The 22,637-nt window shown below is 36.8% G+C and overlaps 1 protein-coding gene across 1 annotated transcript in view; it reads left to right on the plus strand.

Moving 5' to 3' along the window:
• The window catches only part of LOC118183902 (peripheral plasma membrane protein CASK-like), a 367,998-nt gene that overhangs the window by 308,608 nt on the left and 36,753 nt on the right, over positions 1-22,637 (plus strand). The window contains exons 19-20 of the mRNA XM_085807886.1: positions 2,768-2,848; positions 21,445-21,647. Of these exons, the coding sequence (XP_085664012.1) occupies positions 2,768-2,848; positions 21,445-21,647 (284 nt within the window). The remainder of the gene's footprint in view (positions 1-2,767; positions 2,849-21,444; positions 21,648-22,637) is intronic.

A 22,637-nucleotide genomic window follows, 5' to 3' on the forward strand; every position in this document is an offset into this window, starting at 1 on the left:
TCACGTGAGTGTCATTCGGGCAGCTGGCATAGAGCCAATTTTCGCAGCTCCAATTTGATTGTCTTTTAGAAAGGCAAAGCAAGTTTTCCGCAACTTATGGTTTCCAGTAACCTCGAGAATCGAGAGAATCGCATGTGCAGTGCATGAACTAAAGAAAGTACTTGTTCTCGTATAAAACAAAATGGGTTTAATCCTAGTATACGGTACCATGGAGGTTAGAATCAAAGAATATGTGTTGTAAAGAATTATACTAGAATTTTACCGCAAAATCTTTTTAAACCTTTTTTTTCTTTTTAATAAATACCTTGTCATTTTGCAGTAAAATTCAAAGATAGTAATGAGTCATCTAGGCTAACCATGTAATATAACTATATTCGCTAAATTATATTACATGTACTCGTTGATTATGCTAATTCAATTTTGAAGTAATTATCTTTATTTTTATGTTATTTATATCATTTAATGTTGCTTTTTCCCTCTAAATTTATTTATTATTAGTAAATAATATTTCCAAATTTCAGGAAATTTTCTCTGGCGTAATCCTGAAATCAATCCTAACAGTATGATGACATACCATCACAAAATTTAATGCACATATTTTTTCCTTATGTATGCTGCGAAATAAATATGAAATACCTCAATTTATTAAAAATATATCATTAAATAGATTTCTTTCTTTCGTTTAACTGCAGAACATCTGCAAAAAAAAAAGCCTTATTTTATTCCAGATTGGGCAGATTCTAATCTCAATCTTCAGTGGAGAAAAACAACTCCTATTATAATTATATTTGTGTTTTCAAGTGTTAAGATGCCTTTTAAGAAGACACCTCACACAAATTAAATTTACCTAAAATCTAACCTAACTATTTAGGATAGCGTTGTGATTTATAAGGACCGGATTAGCCTCGTGTTGAACTGGTGATGATCATAAGTAATAATTAAATAAAACATACAATTGTTATCCAATGTATATATCTTAAATTTTATTAAGTTTCTTAAGTGGAAATGTAAACAATTTATACGAAGAATAATTAAGAATAAATGTCTTCTGGGATTTATTGAATAATTAAGTGAATTTGCTACGCAATACAAGTAATACCATAATTAATTTACCTCTTAGCACAGCCAATGTACATTATGCAGATAGACTGGAACTTTCTTGAAACACATCTGGAAGACCTGGAAAAGTCAGGGAATTTCATTCTCCTGTTTGAGTGGCAACCCTGACAAATGAGCCTTCAGATAATTTATCAACTTTCATTAATGACTTGTTTTCATGTGCCAGATTCATGTGAGCTACAAAATGTGAGCAACATAAAATTCATTAATTATGAGCTTAGCAAGTTTTGCATTACCAGTTTCTTTAGAAACATATTCACTCAGAAGAATTTTTTCATTTAAATTTTGTGAACTTTTCAAAGGTGAATTAATCAATAAGTTTTGATTTTTAATCTAATTTTCTTCTTGGCTCTAAATTTGCATAAAATTATCTAAATATTCATCTCAATTTTCTAAGTAAGGTTCAGTTTCTTCCGGCTTAAAACACTTCTAACTTACCATCAATAGACTTTAAAATATTGATTTTACAGTTCAGCAGTTCTAAATTGTCTTCCAATTAATTTATATTAATTTTATCTTTGGAAAGATCAGATTCTATCTTATTAAGAATTTTAGTAGCTGCTGATCTGTGTCGCATTTCATTTTCATTTTACAAATAATTTCTTCACACATTTTTTACTATTAAAATGCTTTCAAATATTCAATATTAAATCAATATATTTGAGGAACACATTAGATTTTTCAGTAATAGCAAAATAATATTACACCATCCCAGCAAGTAATGCCAATTTACAAAAGTTCAATAAAAGAATGAAAAGAATGAGTGCTCAATCAAATTGAGTTGTAATCAAGACCATGCAGCTTCTACCATTGCTCTAAACAAGTCCACAGGTTGTGAATATCTTCTTTGCTGAAATCTCAAATTTATCAGAATTCACAACAATGATCTAATATTTTGAAAATATTTAATAAAACATTAAAGTTACAGAATCCTTTTAGAGCATATTGCAAAAGATTCTGCGCACTCAAAAAATCCATATGGCTACAATTTGTAATCAAAACTTGTTAAAAATATACAAATGTATTTGGTGCTGTCAAGCTATTTTGCAGCTTTCTAAAATTTCATGTTGCGAATTTTTTCCCCCAGAGTTTGCTTTTGTCAATCAGACTTCCTATTTAATAATTTTTCTGAATTATTTATAGGATTGTAACGGCAAGTGTTAGCTGATGTTGTTCACTTTTAATGCGCAAAATTGGCTGTAAGTTTTTCCTTGCCAGCCTGACAATCAAGACTTTGCAGACTGAGTAGAAAATTAGACGAAAGATTTTGTTTCAGTTCTTAAAAGCTTGATTTTAATGAGCATTTGGTTTCTTTATCAGATATGGTATTAAGTTTTTGTTTTCTTACAGACGATCTTGTAACTTAAATGGAAGTTTTGCAGTTATTTTTCTTTGTTCCTTCATGAATGAAAATTTTACAATCAGCAGTCATAATATCTCTTTAAATACTAAAACTCTTTTTCTTATTTTTTCACTCATGATAAAGACTGATGAGTTTCCTATTGTAGTGTTGTATCAGAAAAATTCTGCCTATAGTTTTTAATAATATTTTATTGATTTTGTATTTAAATGTGTATTTAAAAAAGTTATGATGTTCTGAAATGAATTGGTCTACTAAATATCTTAATTTTTCCTCCTAAAATTATAGGAGCCCATGGGGTTGGAAGGCGCCATATCAAAAATACGCTTATTAGTAATCATCCTGACAAATACGCTTATCCAATTCCTCGTAAGTGATTTTCTTCCATATTGAGTGAGTAAACGTTTTTATGCGTGTGTCTGTTTTTATACATTTTGTGTTGTAATAATTCCTTTTGCGACACGTAGAAGACTGAAATGTATGGTGATTATTATGTGCTGTTACTAATAACTAAATTTTGAGCTTGTTTTCATATGTAATGTTTCTACTTCAGGTTAAAATTTTTAACCTTTACAACTCTGAAGTATTATTTAGTGGCATTATCTTTGTGGTACACGTACAGTATATTCTGCTTAAATTGCGTAATTTAATTATGGCAAATCATAGAAGAGCCATGTGTTTAAGCTGCATCCTAGTTTTTTTGACAAAACATGCCCATCTAAGATATTATTCATGCCAGTGCTAGGGAAAAAGTATTAATAGCTTAAAGAAGAACTGGAATTAAAATATTAACTAAAACAATAGATTTTGATTAACTTTGGAAAGCTTAAAAAGTTTTAATTCACCATATTTAGAAGCTTTTTGAATAATTTTTGTGAGTGTACTTAAAATGTGTTAAAGGGACGAGTAATAATTATCCCCCTTTTATAAGTATGTGTATCACTACAGTTTCACTCAGCCAGTTTATAATTGCTCTTGCTATTTAAACCCCCTCAGGGGGCTCACTTTTGTGAGTACGGGTGTGGCAATCCCGAGGTACCCTAGCCCTTCAGGGGATCATCTTCTTGATGAGACGGGTGTCACGATCCTGGAGCCCCAGTGATCTATCCTCTTTTCCGTCTCCTCTCCTCTTGGCTGGTACTTTTTCCCTTCCCTTCTCCCTCGTGGTTTCTCTCTACGGAGTTTGTGGCTCATCTCAAGAAACTGGAACAGCCCTTGTCTCTAGTTCTCGAGTGGCGAGAAAACTGCCCACGTGTTTGCCGTGTGTGGAGACCCGTGTCGCTGGAAAGGAGGGTCCTGGTAGTTGAGAGGCGAGGTACTGTCCCCCAACACACTGCTTTGGCCTCTGCTTCAGCTAAACGGGAGGCACCTTAGTCGTCCTCACGGGTGTCAATCGGCTGGTCACTAGTCCTTGTGTCAGTGGCTTGGGGTCAAGCTCTCGGGAGTACCTGCTTTCGGGAAAGCCGACTGTGGGACTTCAGTTTGCGTATAGGTCCGGCTAGCCCTAACACAGGAATCTGTGTTCCCTTGTTGGGCTCCGTGGTGGGCGGGGCCGTCGGACCCGAATCTTTCTTCTCTTCAATATGGCTTCTTCACACATATATTTAATTAAAGATTTCGAGGTCACTCCAGCTACTCAAGTCACTCCAGTCTCTCAACCTAGTTCTGAAACGTCTACTACTAAACCAGTCACTCAACCTAGTTCTGAAACATCTACTAATAAACCAATCATTCAACCTAGTTCTGAAACGTCTACTACTAAACCAATCACTCAACCTGTCACTCAACCTAGTTCTGAAAATTCTGCAAAAAAATTACGGACAGATGCAAATAAAAAAAATCATCACAATAGTCCCCGTTTCCTAGTCATCTCTAGTCCTTCTGGCGAAATGCATAAGATGTCTCCTTTCGTAATAAATAAATACATCCAGTCTTGTATTGGTGAGCCGAGAAACATAAAGCGTCTCCGCTCCGGAGACTTGCTTATTGATACAAACTCAGCCACCCAGTCTGCTTCTTTACTTCAGATTACTAAACTTGGGCAAGCGAATGTCACTGTAACACCCCATAAGTCACTGAACTATTGTCGTGGTGTAATCTCAGAATTCGACCTTCTGTATGTTTCTGAAGAAGAGATCGCTTCTGAGTTATCCGAACAAAATGTCTGCGGTGTAAGGCGGATCAAGATGCGTAAAGAAGGTAAGTTGATAGACACGAAACACGTGATCCTTACCTTCAACACGCCTGATCTGCCTAAGAATATTAAGGCCGGATATCTAAATATTCCTGTAAGACCTTATATTCCAAACCCTATGCGATGTTTCCAATGCCAGCGTTTCGGCCATTCTAAGACATCTTGTCGTGGCAGCCTCACATGCGCCCGATGCTCACAGATTGGCCACGATTCTGATAATTGCACCGCTGCACCTTTGTGTATAAATTGCAAGGGTGACCACCCAGCATTTTCTCGCTTGTGCCCAAAATGGAAATCGGAAAAAGAAATCCAGACTACAAAAGTTACTAGGAACATCTCTTACGCCGAAGCCAGAAGACTAGTCCAGAGCACACAGCTTCGACCAAATTCATCATACGCCAGTGCTGTTAAATCATATCGTACAGTTGCCACCCAAACATCAATAGGCATACAGACCCTACCAAATAAAACCCAACCGTCTACATCCAACAAGAAAAAAGAAAATGCAACCCATATAGTACAAAAAAGAGAAACAGTTATTCAAAGTAAGCCGAAAACTGCCACACAAAAAATATCAAATAAAAATAGAAGTCGCAGCAATAGCTCTCGTGATGACATGATTTCTGAATCTGCGGATTCAGACTTTATGGAAGTGGAAGAGGGTCTGGAAGTTCCCAGGCATCTACTTCCATGAAAAACAAAAGAACAACACAGGAAAAACAAAAACCATTCATAATGGCCACCCTCGTGTCATGGAACTGTTGCGGTTTCCACCGAAATTTGCTTGACATCAAATCTATAATAAATGCGTATCATCCTGTGTGCTTAGCTATACAGGAAACAAATCTGAAACCTGAACAACATGCAAAACTTCGGAGGTTTTCTATCATCAGAAAGGATAACCTTGCAGGTGAGCATGCCAGTGGAGGTGTAGGTCTCCTCTCCTCACTGGATTATCCCTCAAATGTACTTTCTTTGACGACATCCCTCCAAGTTGTGGCTACTCAAATAAATTTTGATATTGTTGTTTCATTTGTTTCTTTGTATTTGCCTCCAAATGAGCACATTTATCAGCAAGATTTAAATAATCTAATAGAGCAGCTGCCTGAGCCTTTTATCATAATAGGAGATTTTAACGGCCATAGTCCGCTCTGGGGTAGTAAAGATACGAATTGCCGAGGAAGACAAATTGAGCAGATGATCGAAGATCATAGCCTTTGTCTCCTAAATACTGGGCAGGATACATACTTCCATGAGCCTTCAAGAACATTCCACGCTCTCGATCTTGCCATCTGTTCACCATCTCTGTTGCCATTTTGCACTTTTAGTGTCGGAAATGACCTGTACAACAGCGATCATTATCCCATTTTTGTGTCTCTTGAAAGAAGAGGAGCAAACCCCGTGTCGAGAGTCCCTCGGTTTATCCTGGACAGGGCAGACTGGGAACTCTTCTCTTCTGTTGCAGAGCTGACAGAGAAAACGGTAGAAGATGTGCATATCGATGACGCTGTTGAAGCTGTTACTAATACTATTATTCAGGCAGCTATGCTTTCGATTCCTAGAACATCAGGAAAAATACTAAAATATTCGAAACCGTGGTGGAATCGCGACTGTCATGAAGCACTGAAAAAACAGAAAAAAGCATGGGGTATTTTTCGTAGATATCCTACTCTGCGAAACCTCATAGCCTTTAAAAGAGCCAAAGCAAATGCACGAAAGGTAAGAAGGCAGAGCCAGAGGGATTCCTGGATTGCATATGTGTCCTCAATAGCATCCTCTACGCCTAGTAAACGGGTTTGGGAAAGAGTTCGAAAAGCATGCGGAATGTATAAAGACCACTCACTTTCCTTTCTGGAAAAAGATGGCCGAGTGATTAGCTCCATAGAAGAAATTGCAAATACAATTGGTGAGACATTTGCTGCCGTTTCTTCCAGCCGAAATTACTCACCTGTATTTCTTTCTATCAAGCAACGCTCTGAGAAAAATCCCATCGCTTTCAACTCTTCCAACTTTGAGCCGTACAATAGAGACTTTACTATGGTTGAATTAAAGAGAGCTTTGTTGCAGACACATAGGTCTTGTCCGGGTCTGGATGGCGTGTATTATGAAATGCTAAAGCATCTGTCCTATAAGTCACTGAGTGCCCTTCTCACACTTTACAATAGAGTGTGGAAGGAGCGTACATTTCCCAGTGCATGGAGGAGAGCTGTTGTCATTCCTATTGCGAAGCCAGGGAAAGACCCGAGGAATCCCTCGAACTATCGGCCAATTGCCCTTACCAGCTGTGTTTGCAAACTGTTTGAAAAGATGGTTAACAGCCGCCTAGTCTACTTCTTGGAAAAGAATGATATTATATCGCCTTATCAGAGCGGTTTTTGAAAGGGAAGAACAACTGTAGATAACATGCTCCTCTTAGAGACATCTATTCGAAAAGCATTTGTAAAAAGAAGCCACCTTGTCTCGATATTCTTCGACATTGAAAAAGCTTATGATAAGGCATGGAGATACGGTATACTCTGGGATCTTCACGAGAGTGGCTTGCGCGGCAACCTACCAATTTCTTGAACAGTAGAACTTTTCAAGTAAGGATTGGCTCTGTTTTTTCGGATGTTTTCCAACAGGAAGAGGGTGTGCCTCAAGGCTGTGTGCTTAGTGTAACGCTGTTCAGTTTAAAAATAAATTCTGTATTAAAAGAACGTCCTCCTACCATCTTGGGATCACTATATGTAGATGATTTACAGATTAGCTGTCGAGGAGCAGACATGAGATACATAGAGAGGCAATTGCAGATGGCTCTGAATAAGATCCAAGAATGGTCAGACAAACAGGGATTTACCTTTTCGAAACAGAAAACTGTGTGCGTGCACTTTTGTAGGAAGCGAGGTCTCCATCCTGAACCTGAGTTATATCTAAAAGGTACAATTATTCCAGTTGCGCCCGAAGTGAAATTTTTAGGAGTGACGTTCGACCAAAAATTGACTTTCCTTTCTCATGTTTTAAACCTGAGAAAGAAGTGTCTAAAAACACTAAATATTTTAAAAGTGTTGGCGAACACCTCCTGGGGTGCAGAGCGTTGCTCCATGCTTCGCATTTACAGAGCGCTTATCCGCTCTAGACTGGACTATGGCTCAGTGGTTTATGGATCCGCTCGCTCATCTGTTTTATTAAAACTGGATCCTGTTCACCATCAAGGTTTGCGGATTTGTTCAGGAGCTTTCAGGACTTCTCCTGTACAGAGCCTCTATGTTGACTCTAACGAACCATCACTTTATCTGAGGCGTGAGCAATTGTCCCTTTTACAATATTTTAATATCTTATCCCAACTTGAACATCCCAATAAGCTGTGCTTACTTGATAATGAGTGTAACACTTTATTTGAAACACGTCCATCCTGTGTTCCTACCTTTCCTTTAAGACTTCGCCCTATCATTGAGGAACATTCCCTCTCTGATATGCGCCCCCAAGCAGTACAGAACTTTGAAATCCCACCTTGGGAAAATTCACGGATTCAGCTTCTTGATGTTTTCAAACATCACGTGAAGGCAAGCACTAATGAGATCGTTTACAGACAACTCTTTGCTGAGCACAGGCACAAATATAGCAGTTATTATCCGATATACACAGATGGATCAAAGTCAAATGATCATGTCGGGATGGCTTTTGTATTTGAAAATTACATAGAGGGCAGATGCCTGCACCATGCTTTCTCAGTCCTAACATCTGAACTAACTGCAATATATTGTGGTCTTTTGTACATCTCAAAGCTCTGCCACAAAAAGTTCATAGTTTACACAGACTCGTATAGTGCTCTTAAATCCTTGGAAGCTTTTCCCAACACTCAGAATCCTGTGGTAGTGGATGTTCTCAAAATTCATATAAATTTAACGATTCGAGGTTATGAAGTCCTGTACTGCTGGGTTCCTGGACATGCTGGAATAAAGGGAAATGAGCTTGCAGATATCGCAGCCAAATCTGCTGTTGAACTGTCCAGTCGCCTTATCCCTTTTAGAGATATCTGCAGTGTCATCAAGGGAAAGGTCCGAAAAAAATGGCAGCAATTTTGGGATGTTCAGCATCACAACAAGTTGAGAAATGTCAAGCCTAGAATTGAGCATTGGGATTTTGTTGGAAATCGTAAGGAGGACGTTCTTTTGACTCGCCTCAGAATTGGTCACACTAGAGTCACACATAACTATCTTCTCAAAGCTGAAAATGAGCCTGTTTGTTTTAATTGTAATGTTTGTTTATCTGTTCGTCATATTTTAATTGAGTGTACATGTTTTAATAATCTTTGCCAGAAATATTTTAATAGCTGTGACTTACCTCTCGACCGTTTAATCGGAAGAGAGGTCAATTCTAATTTATTTTATTATTTAAAAGAGATTGGCTTTTATTACCAAATGTAATTTGTTTTGAAGACTGTGTCTTGAATTTTAATATGTGCTTTTAACTTGTGTTTATATGACTTCATCCTCTGGATTTGGTACATTTATCTACTTGTTTTTATTTATTGAATTTTAATGTCATCAATTGTAATCATCTCATCTTTTGTTTGGCGCGTCATAATCATCTCTGGTTTTTGCGCCATAATCACTCACTCACTCACTCACTCACTTGCTATTTAAACATCTCAAGGAATCCTCTGCGAGTGGTTATTTTTTTAGTTTTGATGAAATCACATCTGACATAAGTGGATCTTGTTGCCTTGCCTATCAGTGATAAATAAAATATGTCATATGTATCTGTGATAAGTAAAATATATCCTATGTTGTCCCACTGTGGCATGAAAACTGTAAATTTTTGTTCACCAGCCAGCAATGCAACTATCAAAAGATAAGTATCTCAGTGCAATGATTAGCATCATTGTGCTGTTTTATTGTAACACTCTCAAAGAGAATTTTACTGTTTTCAATTTTGCTAAAATGGCATCCAGTCTCTATGTTATTACTACCAGTCAATGATGAATGAGATCTTTCATCTGTCTTTAGTATTATAGCAGTTTATTGTTGAATATGGCTTTAAATAAATCATTTGATCTGATTTTCTTAGCATTTGGTAAATGTCAAACTGGTAAAAATGAAATAAGTTTGTGTTTCTTGTTACATGATTATCTCCTGTAAAGTAAAATCCATTGGTTAAGACAATATTTTGTACTAAGTCTATATACACTGCCTTATATAAAGACCAAGCATCATTAATAAAGAAAATATATATAAACAAGTGATTTTAATTTCAGAAAGGTAATGCAGTGCGAGGATTGAATATATAGGATATAAATACAAAGTAGGACAACCTCTTACAGCGATACAAGAAGCAGCTCTTAGAGGCACATATGAAATCATGTGAATGGTATCCTGAATGTTGATTACCATATGTTCTACAGCATCTTCCATACTTTATCCTCCAAATGAGGCATATCAGACAAACAGTGGCAAATAATGTTCCATAAATGTTAAGGGTCTTTTAATCGTGAGACTTTGATGGCCAAGGAAGTAGCTGGGTACCATTGCAAGGCTTATCTGCTGATAACTGCTGTGTGCAGTTGTGTATTGTATTGCTTTGAAAAGTAGTTTGCTGCTGAAAGCACGAACTAGTTGCATCACTTCTCTCATGTATTGCCTCACTGTAATTGTGCCTGGAATATAAACCAAAGGTGACCACCTTCATTCACAGCAGGATTAGATCTCATTGCTTCTGCACTCTTACTTAGTGACTTTTCAGTGGAACAGAAGTTATATTCATCATGGTAGAATTTACCCATTAAATATTCTAAATAACAAGACATAAGTGAATGTGTTTGCATTTTTCCTTTGTGCAATCATTGCTGTCGGGTTTCTTCATCTGGTTGCATGGATTGGGCAGAATGTAGAATGTTCTGGACTACATCATTTTAGAAATAAACTACATTCTAATCGAACAAAATTATTATTAAAATCATTTTATACAAAATATTAATGTTGTTTAGAATATTAAATCCAAACATTATTTCTAATGTATGCCGTCTGCCTGTAGTGCTGTTTAAAATGCCAATCTCTCAAAATGTCAGCAGCACCGCAAGCATTAGTTAAATAGTTCTACCTGTAGTAAGAACCCCTTATTCATACAGTGATTAGCAACACTGGCTGCCATATGAATGGGGCTACATTTGAATCCCAGAGAAGACATGAATATTTGTAAGTGTATAGTGTTCATGCAGCATAGGGACACGTAAAATACCAAAAATCATTTTGCATAGTCTGATTGTAGAGAAAGAGAGTTGGGAAACCCTGGGTGTTTTCTGTGTCAGAATTGAGACAGACCTGTATAGTTAGTATGGTGGGTGGACAACCAGTAATTTAAGTCTGTCTCTCCCAAGTGTACCTATACCTGTCTAATAAGAAGCAAGATTCATTGCTGTAGAGTAATCTGTGCCATGAAGTCATACATGAACTGTCTTGATACCACTGCAGTCTAGTAGTGTCTGTGTCTTTGCATCAGTGGCACTCTTTCTGAAAAGTGACATGATTGCCAGCTTCTTTCAATCAGCTTAAATAATTTTATGTCTAGAAATTGATCTGTTGATATTATAGCATTCAAAGTTCACTGCATATTCAGCGTAAGTTGACAGTCAGGCTTTAAGAACCATAACTGTATGCCATAGAATGTGCCAGTATAAGCATGCTGCCTTCTGTCTTGAATGATTCTGGCACAATAAGCATTCCCATCTTCTCTCCATCATCTTCAAGTCATTTGCACAATGAATGCCTGCAGACACATTTCCACTGTGATACAAATTGAGACTGGTCTTTAATATTTGATTTGGTTTCAGAATTTTTTGGTATTTTATTATGCTTCATGTTCTGGGATATTTCCTGTTTTCCATTTGAAATCATTCTTTGAAGTTCATGCACCTATTTATACCTCCATTGGCCATTATGTTATGCCTTTTGTTTTAATGAAGGCAAAATGTTTTGAAGTTGTGTTTTGGTATATCATGTCCTTTCAGCTTATGTGCCAGTAAATCCATTACCATCAGTTGTGATACAATGGAATAACCAAGCAGCCAATCATGAACCTAGAACAAAATCCTGTAAAAGTATTTGATTGCCAAAACTGTGAGAGTGGCTACCAGGTATCTTTTAAACTGCAGTCTATCTTTTAAGATGAAAAACATCTTTATAAATGTGTTTCCTGCTGCAACAGAAAGTACCAACTGATCATGCATCTCTTTCTTTTCCTTTTATCTGATGATAAACTTGAATTTCAGATCAGTCGCCTAAATCTTTCTGCTGCACGTTCCTTGCAGTTTGAACCAAGCCTTCACAGTGTTGTATTTTCTTAGTCATGTAATTAAAATATATAGAGGGTGTTCATAAAAAAATGTTCCCTGATATATGAACCCCTAGTGGTCTATCTACTGAACCAGAAAGGAAATTTCAAATATTGTTATCTGAAAGTATGCCCTCGAGGCTGCGATGGTTCAAAACAATAGAGTTCTCGGTTATGGTTACAGTGAAAAAATTTCAAAATTTTGGAATATAAATATATGCACATAAATAGAGAGATAGACATTGGAACTGCCAAGAGAAAATAAAACTTTCCAGTGATGCAGTATCAGTGTACCGGCCAAATATTCCACTTGCAGCTCTGCATAAGTTCCTCTATCTTTATAGTAAAACTGCTTGCCACTTAGTCAGCATAATTCCTGGAATGAGCAAATCTTAGTGGTAAAATGAGAAAGATGTTAAATTAAATATTTATTTAGCATTACTTTTCCTCTGGCAGGGCACTTTAGCGACTTTGGCTTGGCCACTACTAAGCTCAGAAGTGGTGGCCACATTATTGTGGAAGCACCTAAAATAGGTGGGCCACCATTACCTCCTATGAAGGGAGGGACAGTTACAGCATTGCCTTCTCTGGGATTTTAACCCAGGTCTTTCGGTACCACGGTAGGCTTCCGTAACCAGTGTACCATCTAGGTGGCATATTTATCTAGTAAAATGCTGCAGTTTAATCATTTGAGATTTTCTTTTGATACCATTTTGCATTCAGAAACAGAGTAGAGACAAATGTCAAAGCTTTCAAAATTAAAATGTGAGTTCCCCCCTCCCTCTTATTTAGCTTTTAATTTTATATGTTGGTAGCTATAAATAATTTTGATACGTTTCATTAATGGAGTGCAACTTAGTGCCAAACTTAGTGCACTGTTATGAAATCTAACTAGATGGGGAGAACCCTATCAATACCTAAAGCTTTGTGAAAAAATTGACAATTTTATTAAATCCAGAATAAATACAAATTTTACTAGATTAATTTCAGATTAATCAGGAGGCATAAAACTGCCAATTCTTTTATCATTGCCCAAAACATTTGTCTTCATGCAATCGCTGCTACAGAAATTTGATGAGTTAGCAGCATAGGTGGCAGCTGCAAGTGCAATGCAGATATATTTATTTCACTTATTTCCCCATAGCACCCCAAATCAGTATCAAGTTCTATTTGTGATAAATTTCAGATGTTCATATTTGGCAACTACACTGACTACCAATAAGTATTTGGACACCTGTGATAGAAAAGAAAAACTAACTTTATTCAAAATCAATAGTTGGTAGAGCCTCCACGAGAGGTAATTACAGCGTGGACCCTCCGGGGCATACTTACCACAAGTCTTTGTATGACAGCTAGTGATATTTTCTTCCACTCGGCTTGCAGAAGATGTAGAAGTTCCTTCACCGATTTTGCATGGGTAGTGCACCCCTGAATTCAGCAATGCAACTTGTCCCAGAGGTTCTCTATAGGGTTCAGGTCTGGACTCTGGGCAGGCCAGTCCATTTGATGAACTCCATTGGCACTATACCAAGCCTTGGTTAAATTCGAAACATGACAACTGGCATTGTTGTCCTGAAAGTAACAGGGGGGTCCAACCCGTAAAACTGCCACAACGTAGGAAGCACATTGTCATCCAAAATAGTGCAGTAGGCATCGGAGTTGAGCTTACCATGAATGGGGACCAAGGGTCCCAGCCCATACAAGGAGAAACACCCCCAGACCATAATTCCATCTCCGCCGAACTTGACTGTTGGCACAATGAATTCTGGCAGGAGACGTTCTCCAGGTAGACGCCAGACCCAGACCCTGCCATCCGAACGGTAAAGGATGAACCTTGATTCGTCACTCCAAAGAACTCGTTTCCACTGATCTCCGGTCCAATTTCGATGTGCTTTGGACCACATTAACCGAGCAGCGCGGTTGGACTTTGTGATCAAAGGCTTCTGGGCAGCAGCACGACCATGAAAACCAAGCAGATGTGCTGCCTTACGGATGGTATTCATTGAAACAATACTCCCGGATGCCTGTTGAAACTCCTCGCGGATGAAGGCTATCGGTTGGGTGCGGTTCTTCTGAATTTCTCTGGACAGCACTCGTCGGTTTCTATCTCCCAGTTTCGTTGGTCTGCCGACTCACGGAACATTCCGACAATCACCGCTCACCTTCCACTTCTTAATCACATAGGCCACTGTCGATTTTGCGTACTTCAGATTGCTAGATATGTCCCTTAAGGATCGGCCACATTTGTGACACCCGATGATTATACCTTTCTCGAAATCAGAGAACTCCAAACTGTGAGGCATCTTGCATGCAACTAAAGCCGATGCTGTTTCCTACACGATATGTACCGGCGGAGTCCCGAGGCGTACCTTAGGACCGCAGATATCATCATTTGCATAGGCGTCCAAATACTTATTGGTTGTCAGTGTAGTATCACCTTAAGTAAGTGAAAATCTGGAAGAGAACATTTTCGGATTGATGTTTATTTATCCCGCTTATTTGCAATGACATTCATAAGACGATATAAACAAGTGCAATGCTGATATACGAGGGCTATCCAGAAAGTAGATTACGTTTTGGAATAAAAAAATAAACAAAGTATAGGAAACAAATTTTATTATATACAGATGAAAGCCACACTCAAATACTACTTTTCTACATAGTCACCATACAAATTAAGGCATTTATCGTAGCGATGTACGAGCTTGGAAATTCCTTCGTCGAAAAATTCGGCCGCCTGCGCCTTCAACCACTTCGTTACCTCTTCTTGCCTTCCATCTTGCACAAAACTTGTGGTAACCAAGCTTTTCGCTGATGATTTCGTGCAACAAACTTCGTGAAATTTGTGGAAAACTCAAAGAAAGTTCCGTTATTGTGAAATTTCGATTTTCACGGACTTTAGCATCGACTTTTTCGAGAAGTTCTGCGGTCACTATGCTGGGTCTCCCACTTCGATCTTCGTCGTGAACATTGGTTCGGCCATTTTGAAATCTTATGACCCACTGACGCACTCCACCTTCAGTGATAATGTTGTCCCCATACACTTCACGAAGCTGCCGATAGATTTCTATCGGTTTACAGTTTTTTGCAGTCAGAAACCTTATTACTGAGCGCACCTCGCAGCTCGCGGGATTTTCAATTAACGCAGACATTTCAAACCGTCACAGTATCTGAACGGAGCACAGCACGAACCTCTCACTAGCACGGCTAGATGCAGACTGAGCTGCGCAACGCTCTGACCCCAAATGGCCGCGCTAGCCCCGCCCCTAACGGACACAGACGGAAACGTAATCTACTTCCTGGATGGCCCTCGTATTTATTTCACTTATTTCCCCATAGCACCCCAAATCAGTATCAAGTTCTATTTGTGATAAATTTCAGATGTTCTTATTTGGCAACTACACTGACTACCAATAAGTATTTGGACTTATTGTGGTGACTGGTTTCCTTATAAACAAAAAAGTGTCATTGTTTGTTTAAGAAAAAATTGACTAGTGTGAGTTTTTTCTTTTAAATTTAACAGTAAATTCGTTAAGGCTATATCATTCGTTGAAGCTTTCAGATTGCAATTTCTGTCTTTTTTTTTTTTTTTTTTTTTTTTTTTTTTTTTTTAAATCAGATAAGCATGTGCAGCATAGATTTAGTCTAAATGATTCTGCAAATTTATTATTTTTAGAGAAGATTATTGGTTTCTTTTAAATTTGCACATTTTAAAAATGTAAAATATTTGAAGTTCTAAAAAAGAAATTTATCCCAAATTTCTTTCATTCAGGAATAAAATGTGATACCTAAATTATTTACAACAGCATTTAAAAAATGGTCATGATCCAGCTTTGGATTGCAAAGTACCAGGTCACAGATAAACAAAACTGCTAACCTTTTATATTCCAGTAACATGAAAGTATATTATACACTGGTGACAATTGCTAAGAATAGATTGCAAATGGTTATATAGCACGTCAAATATTAAGTGTGGATGGATGCCAAATGAAATAAAGCCTGAATATTGGTACATAACAATAAAGATAATCTATTGTGCTCCGAAATCGGCTTTGAAAAGTGTTGAGGGACAAAATTTTCATTTTGTGCTGAATATGTAATGAAAAAAAGATGCTAGTATGCTTGTGGAAGGTTAAATGATGCATAAGATGTTAGTATGGGATATGGGCACCACAGAGTGCGATGCAAGATTCCACACGTCATATTCGCACAACATTATCCAACAGCTGTTGAAGTAATATTTCCCATTCCTTTGTCAGTGCAGGGATGAGTGTGTCCTTGTTTATTGGAGGGCATTGTTAACCAGCAAAACTCCTGCGCAAAGCATCCCAAACATTTTCAATATTATTCAGATCTGGAGAACATGCTGGCCATATGAAGCATTGAATATGCTTGTTCTCTAGACACTTCTGAAGAGCAGCTGTTCACTGACATGTTGCATTGTCGTCCATGTAAACAAATTTATCACTTAATGTATCTTGTAACGTGAGGCAGCAGAACATCATTAACGTATCATTAGCCAGTAATAGTCCCAGTTGGAAATGCCTACAGGGACGTATGGTCTTTGATTATGATCCTAGCCTATACCATAATACTACCTGTAGGGTACCGGTCACTTTCCTGTATGTTTACCAGGCTATATGCAGTACTACTCTCACACCAGATCAACTGGCATGTATAATCTGATGGTAGAGTGAGTCTACTCTCATCTGAGAAAAGTACATAAGCCCAGTCGTCTTCTTTCCAATTGTGATGCTGATAACACCATTGCAAACGTTGTCATGTAGAAAATGGAATGCACAGAACAGGGCAAGCATATAGTCGTTTTTGATGCTAACTTTTGGTTACAGTTTTTCAGGAGATCCCCTTACCAGTTGCTGCAAGTAACTGATTTGCTACTTCAGTAGGTGTGCTGTGACAGTACCTTTTTTTTATAGCACTATGTACCTAACTTCTGCAGACATTGTATTGTGAAGATAACCTCCTCTGTGATGTCTGCTACACATTCCATTTGTTTAAAATGTTATCCAAAGCCTTGAAACAACACTGTGGCTGATGTGGAACTCCCTAGTTTGATTTGTTACTTTTTGTCCTGTAATCTTGCCAATAATACGACCATGCATAAAATCATCTGAATGATGTCATGAAAACACACCAAAAATTGCAGTTTTATTTTAGTTGGTTCTTTCCTGGTAAATTTTGCTTTTGAACAACAAGTCAACACACGTCAAATCCTTTATATCTCTTATGAGCGTTATCATATGATGAATAACTTTGGCAATCCAAAATTTGCGTATGCACGTCTTACTGTATCCCGCACTTAAGCTAATTTGCACATTTTCTTAACTTTCATTTTGTGGCTGCTATCACTGCTATTCTCATCCATCCTTAACAATTGTTCACTGGTGTAGTTTGTCAATAGATGATATAGACATTTAGTTATTGAAGTTTTATTGTCATTGTAATGGACAACACATTATACTGAAACTTATTAATTTTTTAGTTCCCATTTTAATGTTATTTGTGGTGCCACCAAAACTGTATTAGGTGTGACTCAACCAATGTTTTTATATAAAAGTGATAACAACAAGCCAGCACTATAGTGGGAAAACTTTGCTAGGGTCTACTACCATATACTAGTCAACATTTCGTGGTGACACAACTTTCTTTATGCAGTCAGTGATTATTTGTTAGTTATTAGTTCAGATATTACATACATTATTTTTGTACTTAGAGGGGGTAGTGAACATGAACATCTTTTACATTTAGAAGTACAACATTTATCTAGAGGAAATGTTTCGAAGAGACTTCTGAAAATGAGGGAAATATTAATTTTTTTAAACCTACATCACATCCCTTAATTGCTAAAGATGCAATATTTGAATTTAATATTTGTCTTTAATATGTGTCCTCTTTTTTTACTAATTTCTGTCAAAAAATAGGGTGAAAAGTATGTTGCATTAACTGTCTAAAGGTAGTGAAAGGAAGCCCACATGTGTAAAAAACATCACACACATGTCCATAAATTAAGGATAATTCGGAGTCAAGCAGAAATCGAACTCTAAAATAAATATATCACCTGTAACATCACTACACACATCTTCAAGAATCATATGCAAATTTCAGGAAGTAACCAGATGATACCGATGGTACATTACAATGATGAGAGTGATATATATGGAGTACAGGCAAAGAAGTAAAATTGTTCGCAGGCACTTTATAAGCATTTCAGTGCAAAAACCGAATAGTTATGACACAAAGGATGCATTTGGATGATTTTTTACGTGGTAGAATTATCGGCCGTCTGGAATGTGGGCGTACCCCACTGGAAGTACCAGACGAACTTGGAATTGCCCAGAGTGTCATCTCCAGGCTTTGGCAACGATTCCAAGATGATGGTAATGTGAGTAGACGCTACAACGCTGAATGAGGATCAGTATTTGGCAGTTACTGCCAAAAAAAAACAAGCGTAGCACAGCCTCAGACCTGTCTCGTCAGCTCTCTTCAACCACTGGTACGACAATTTCAAGGCAGACCGTGTACAGACGCTTAGGGCAGATTGGTCTATATGCTCGTAGACCTGTCAGATGCCTTCCACTTACTGCAACTCACTGTCGCCTGCGGTTAGCCTGGAGTAGAGAGCATGCATTGTGGACACCGCATCAGTGGGCTTGTGTGATGTTTTCCGACGAGTCCAGGTTTAGCTTACAGTCTGATTCTCGCCGGACTTTCATATGGAGAACTCCAGGTACCCGTTACTACCAAGAAAACATCATTGAACGACACTTACGGTGGTGCAGGAGTGCTCGTTTGGGGTGGAATTATTCTGGGTTCCAGAACTGACCTGCGTGTTCAAATTGGAACCATGACAAGCCAAATGTATCGGGTCGTCATTCTGGAACAACATGTACGTTTGTTTCGGGGCACCATGGGCGCACAATTTGTGTTTATGGATGACAACGCCCGTCCTCACCGTGCAAACATCATAAGTGAATGCCTTCAATCAGAGGATATCACCCGTATGGACTGGCCAGCATTCTCACCGGACTTGAATCCAGTAGAGCACGTACGTGTGGGACATGCTTGGCCGACGAGTTGCACCCCGTCAACCTCCTCCTACGTGTCTACCAGAACTTTGGAGAGCATTGCTTTTTGAGTGGTGTAATATCCCCCAAGATCAGATCGATAATTTGATACTGAGCATGCCTAGGCGTTGTATGGACTGTATTGCATCATCTGGGAGACATACAGTGTATTAACCCTCTGGCTGCTCATCCCACGATTTCCGTAGGCATGTGTTTTTCTTCCTTTATTGATGAGCGCATCCCGTTTTTTCCCCATTTGACCACTGAAATAAATTATATACAGTATTAGACGTTTGGTTTACGTTTTGGACAACAAATATCGTTAGTTGTCTGCTAAATTGGGGCGTTTGAAGGCATGTAGTATTACCTCTCAAACACGACATTTTGCTGCTTTTTTCTTACAGAAGTGGCCGCTCGAAAACATGCAGTGATTATCTTGATTATTTAATTAAATTATTGAATTATTAATTAGATTTTTCATTAGATTAATAATTAAATTGATTCTTAATTAGATTTATTGAATCTCGTGCAAAAACTGTGACTGTTGGACTTTGCCTTGAACCCCGTTTTGAACTCTATCATACTAAACTGCATTTTTAATGTATTTTTTCCTCAGTGCTTTATATTTTCTTAAATTTTATAATTCTACCTTTTATATTTTGCAATAAATAGAAATTAATTGTAATTCGACTGAAATTTACTTAAATTTTTTTGGTGATAACATTTAAAAATTGGTATTTCTGGCAACTTAGTTTCTCATGATAAAAATCTATATAAAAAATATTTTCTATATAGAAATAATGCATTTTTCAATTCTCCAATATATATAGATTTAAAATTTGAAAAAAAAAAAAAAAAAAAAATTACACAATTTTTTAAGCGATTTCGGTCCACAAATTGAGCAGTCAGAGGGTTAACAATCATATCAAAAATGTAATTTTTTTTTTTTTTTTTTTTTTTTAAATTTGCTCCAGGATAAAAAATCGCTAATTTTTTTAATAATATCAAACATATAGCATCATTTTTTTGCTCTTTACCTTTTGTTTAATAAATAAGCTTTACAAATAAGTCAAATTTGTTTTGCTTCTAACTCTTCCTTTGCCTGATTTTGCATTATCCTTAATTTATGGACATGAGTGTATATGAATATATGTACTCATACTTTCTGATTATCTGCACCCCTACAAATAGTTGCCATTTCATTGGCTTTTCGTGAATTGGTGAGAAATATTTAGTTGGCTATATTTACAGCTCCTAGGTACTGTTCATATATAATAATAAAAGAAGTGTGTTATGAGGAGGGAGCCTGTTTAGCAAATTTAAAAAAAAATTTAAATGATAAAATTATTGTTATAAAGTATGTAAATCCATGTTTCCTCAAACATGTAATACACTCATGTTTGAGTTGGCTGCCATTGTTTATATACTAACAAATTTGAAAATTGTTTTAAATGTTGAAACGGGCATGCAGATATCATATGTAATGTAAATTATTATTAAGCACTGTGTGGTGTTATGTATTTCAACATATCAAGAACAGTGTTCAGGTATTCCTCAATTTCAGATCAACAAATCTTTCCTTTTTGTAGTTTTGCTTACCAATAATTTTTTCCCTTCTTGTATCTAATGAGAGTTAACTCCATACTGTCTTCTTTTGGACTTGATACATACAGGTGCTTTACAATATAATGGAAACACCCTGCATTTATAAGGAATCTGTTATTAATATGACATAAGACCACCTTTAGCATATAATACAGCTTGGATTTGCCTGGGAATCTAATCGTGCATGTGCTAATAGTGTTGAGATGAATATTGTACTATTCTTAATGCAAATATTGTAAAAGTTCTGAGAGAGATGCCGGTGGAGGACATTGATTTTAGATTGAATGCTATAAAACAGACTATATCAGTTCCATTATATTGAGGTCGAGGGACTATGTGTAGTATACATAATGATTACATGAAAAAGTAACTTACTAGATAATTATGCAGGCTGTGTAGAAGATGAGTAAAATGCAAATAAAAATATAAAATTGTGAACAAAGAAAACGGTAAAATGTTATTTTAAATCTTGGAAATTCACCAGTGACCCGTAGGATATAAAAGTATTGAATATTAGTAATTGGGCATGAGTTGGAACACAAGTGAGCGAGTTAGTTCCTTGAACATTGTTTTTCTCCTATGCAATTTGAGTACAAATGAGTTTGCTATCAAAAGTCTTCTCTTCCCTGAGGCAGGAAGCCTTCACCTGCTTAATTGATTAATCAAGGAAACTTAACAAAATTGAGAAATTAGTAGTAGAGATCTAATATACGTAAATGTGTATATTGTGATAAAATAATTATGTGTTAAATTATTTTGTTTTGTGACAATAGACACAACTCGTTTACCAAGACCAGGGGAAGAAAATGGGAGAAATTATTATTTTGTTTCTCAAGAAGAGATGATGTCTGATATCACTGCCAATGAATATTTAGAATATGGTACTCATGAAGATGCAATGTATGGAACTAAATTGGAAACCATAAGAAGGATACATAAAGATAACAAAATAGCCATACTAGATGTTGAGCCTCAGGTATTTCATTTGTTTTTTTTTTTCCATGTAATTTTTATTCTTGTATTTCTTATAAATGCTGTTTTCTTCTTTTTCCTGAAGTGCACTGATTTGCTGATTGATCATACTTTTCACGAAGGTAACTAGAAATTAAGTAATGAATTATGAATGCTGTTAGATATATCTTATCCTTCCATTGCATGCTGTAAATGCTTCTTAACAAACAGAGTGGAATTAAGATTTGTTTTTTAAATTTCATTATTACTACATGAGAATGAAATTATCAATTTTTTGCATGTTAAAGTATTGTGGAGTGAATCTTTTTGTTTTTCCAAATGAAACATCAAAATGCTGGTAAAGCTAGTTTTTATGTGATTGAAAGTGGAGAAGCTTAACAGTCCCCTCTGAAGAAGCTTTAAAAGTTAAGTGTGAAGAAACCTTAACAGATTGCAGTTAATCCTTGAAAAGCAAAAAATTAGTTGCATGTAAATGGCATGTGGTTGCTAATATACTTACAGTTTTTAACTCCAAGAAAAGGTGGCTGAAACCAAGCCCCATTAAAAGTTACTGAAATAGTAGTTCTGTTTGCTAACAAGATCAGATTTTTTTGGTCTTGACCTATTCCTATTTCATGTCCCTGTAGTTTTTTCTGGTTAATTTACTTTTGCTGGCTCTGATTGTGGCACATTCAGACAGATGGCGTGAACAAAATATATTGTTTAGGGAAGTGTACTGTTTTTAACTAATAATAATTTATTTAATACACTTATCCAAATTCATCATGCACAAAAAAAGAAATATTTCATCAAATATCCAATTGATATGTAATCCATTTTTGCTAGGAATATGTGAGAGACAAGCCTAATTAGTTACATCCAATCAGAAGTGATAAAAAAAATTTCTGATATGCAAATCAAAGCTTTTACAAACATCCATTCCTTCTCCAGTATTTGAACCCAGAGCAATCAGCATCACTAACCGCTATACCGCCTGGGTAGCAATCGTGGAAGA

This window comes from Stegodyphus dumicola, chromosome X1 (genome assembly GCF_044657685.1).
Source record: "Stegodyphus dumicola isolate Sdum_Otavi_A_Nest chromosome X1, ASM4465768v1".
Taxonomy (NCBI): domain Eukaryota; kingdom Metazoa; phylum Arthropoda; class Arachnida; order Araneae; family Eresidae; genus Stegodyphus; species Stegodyphus dumicola.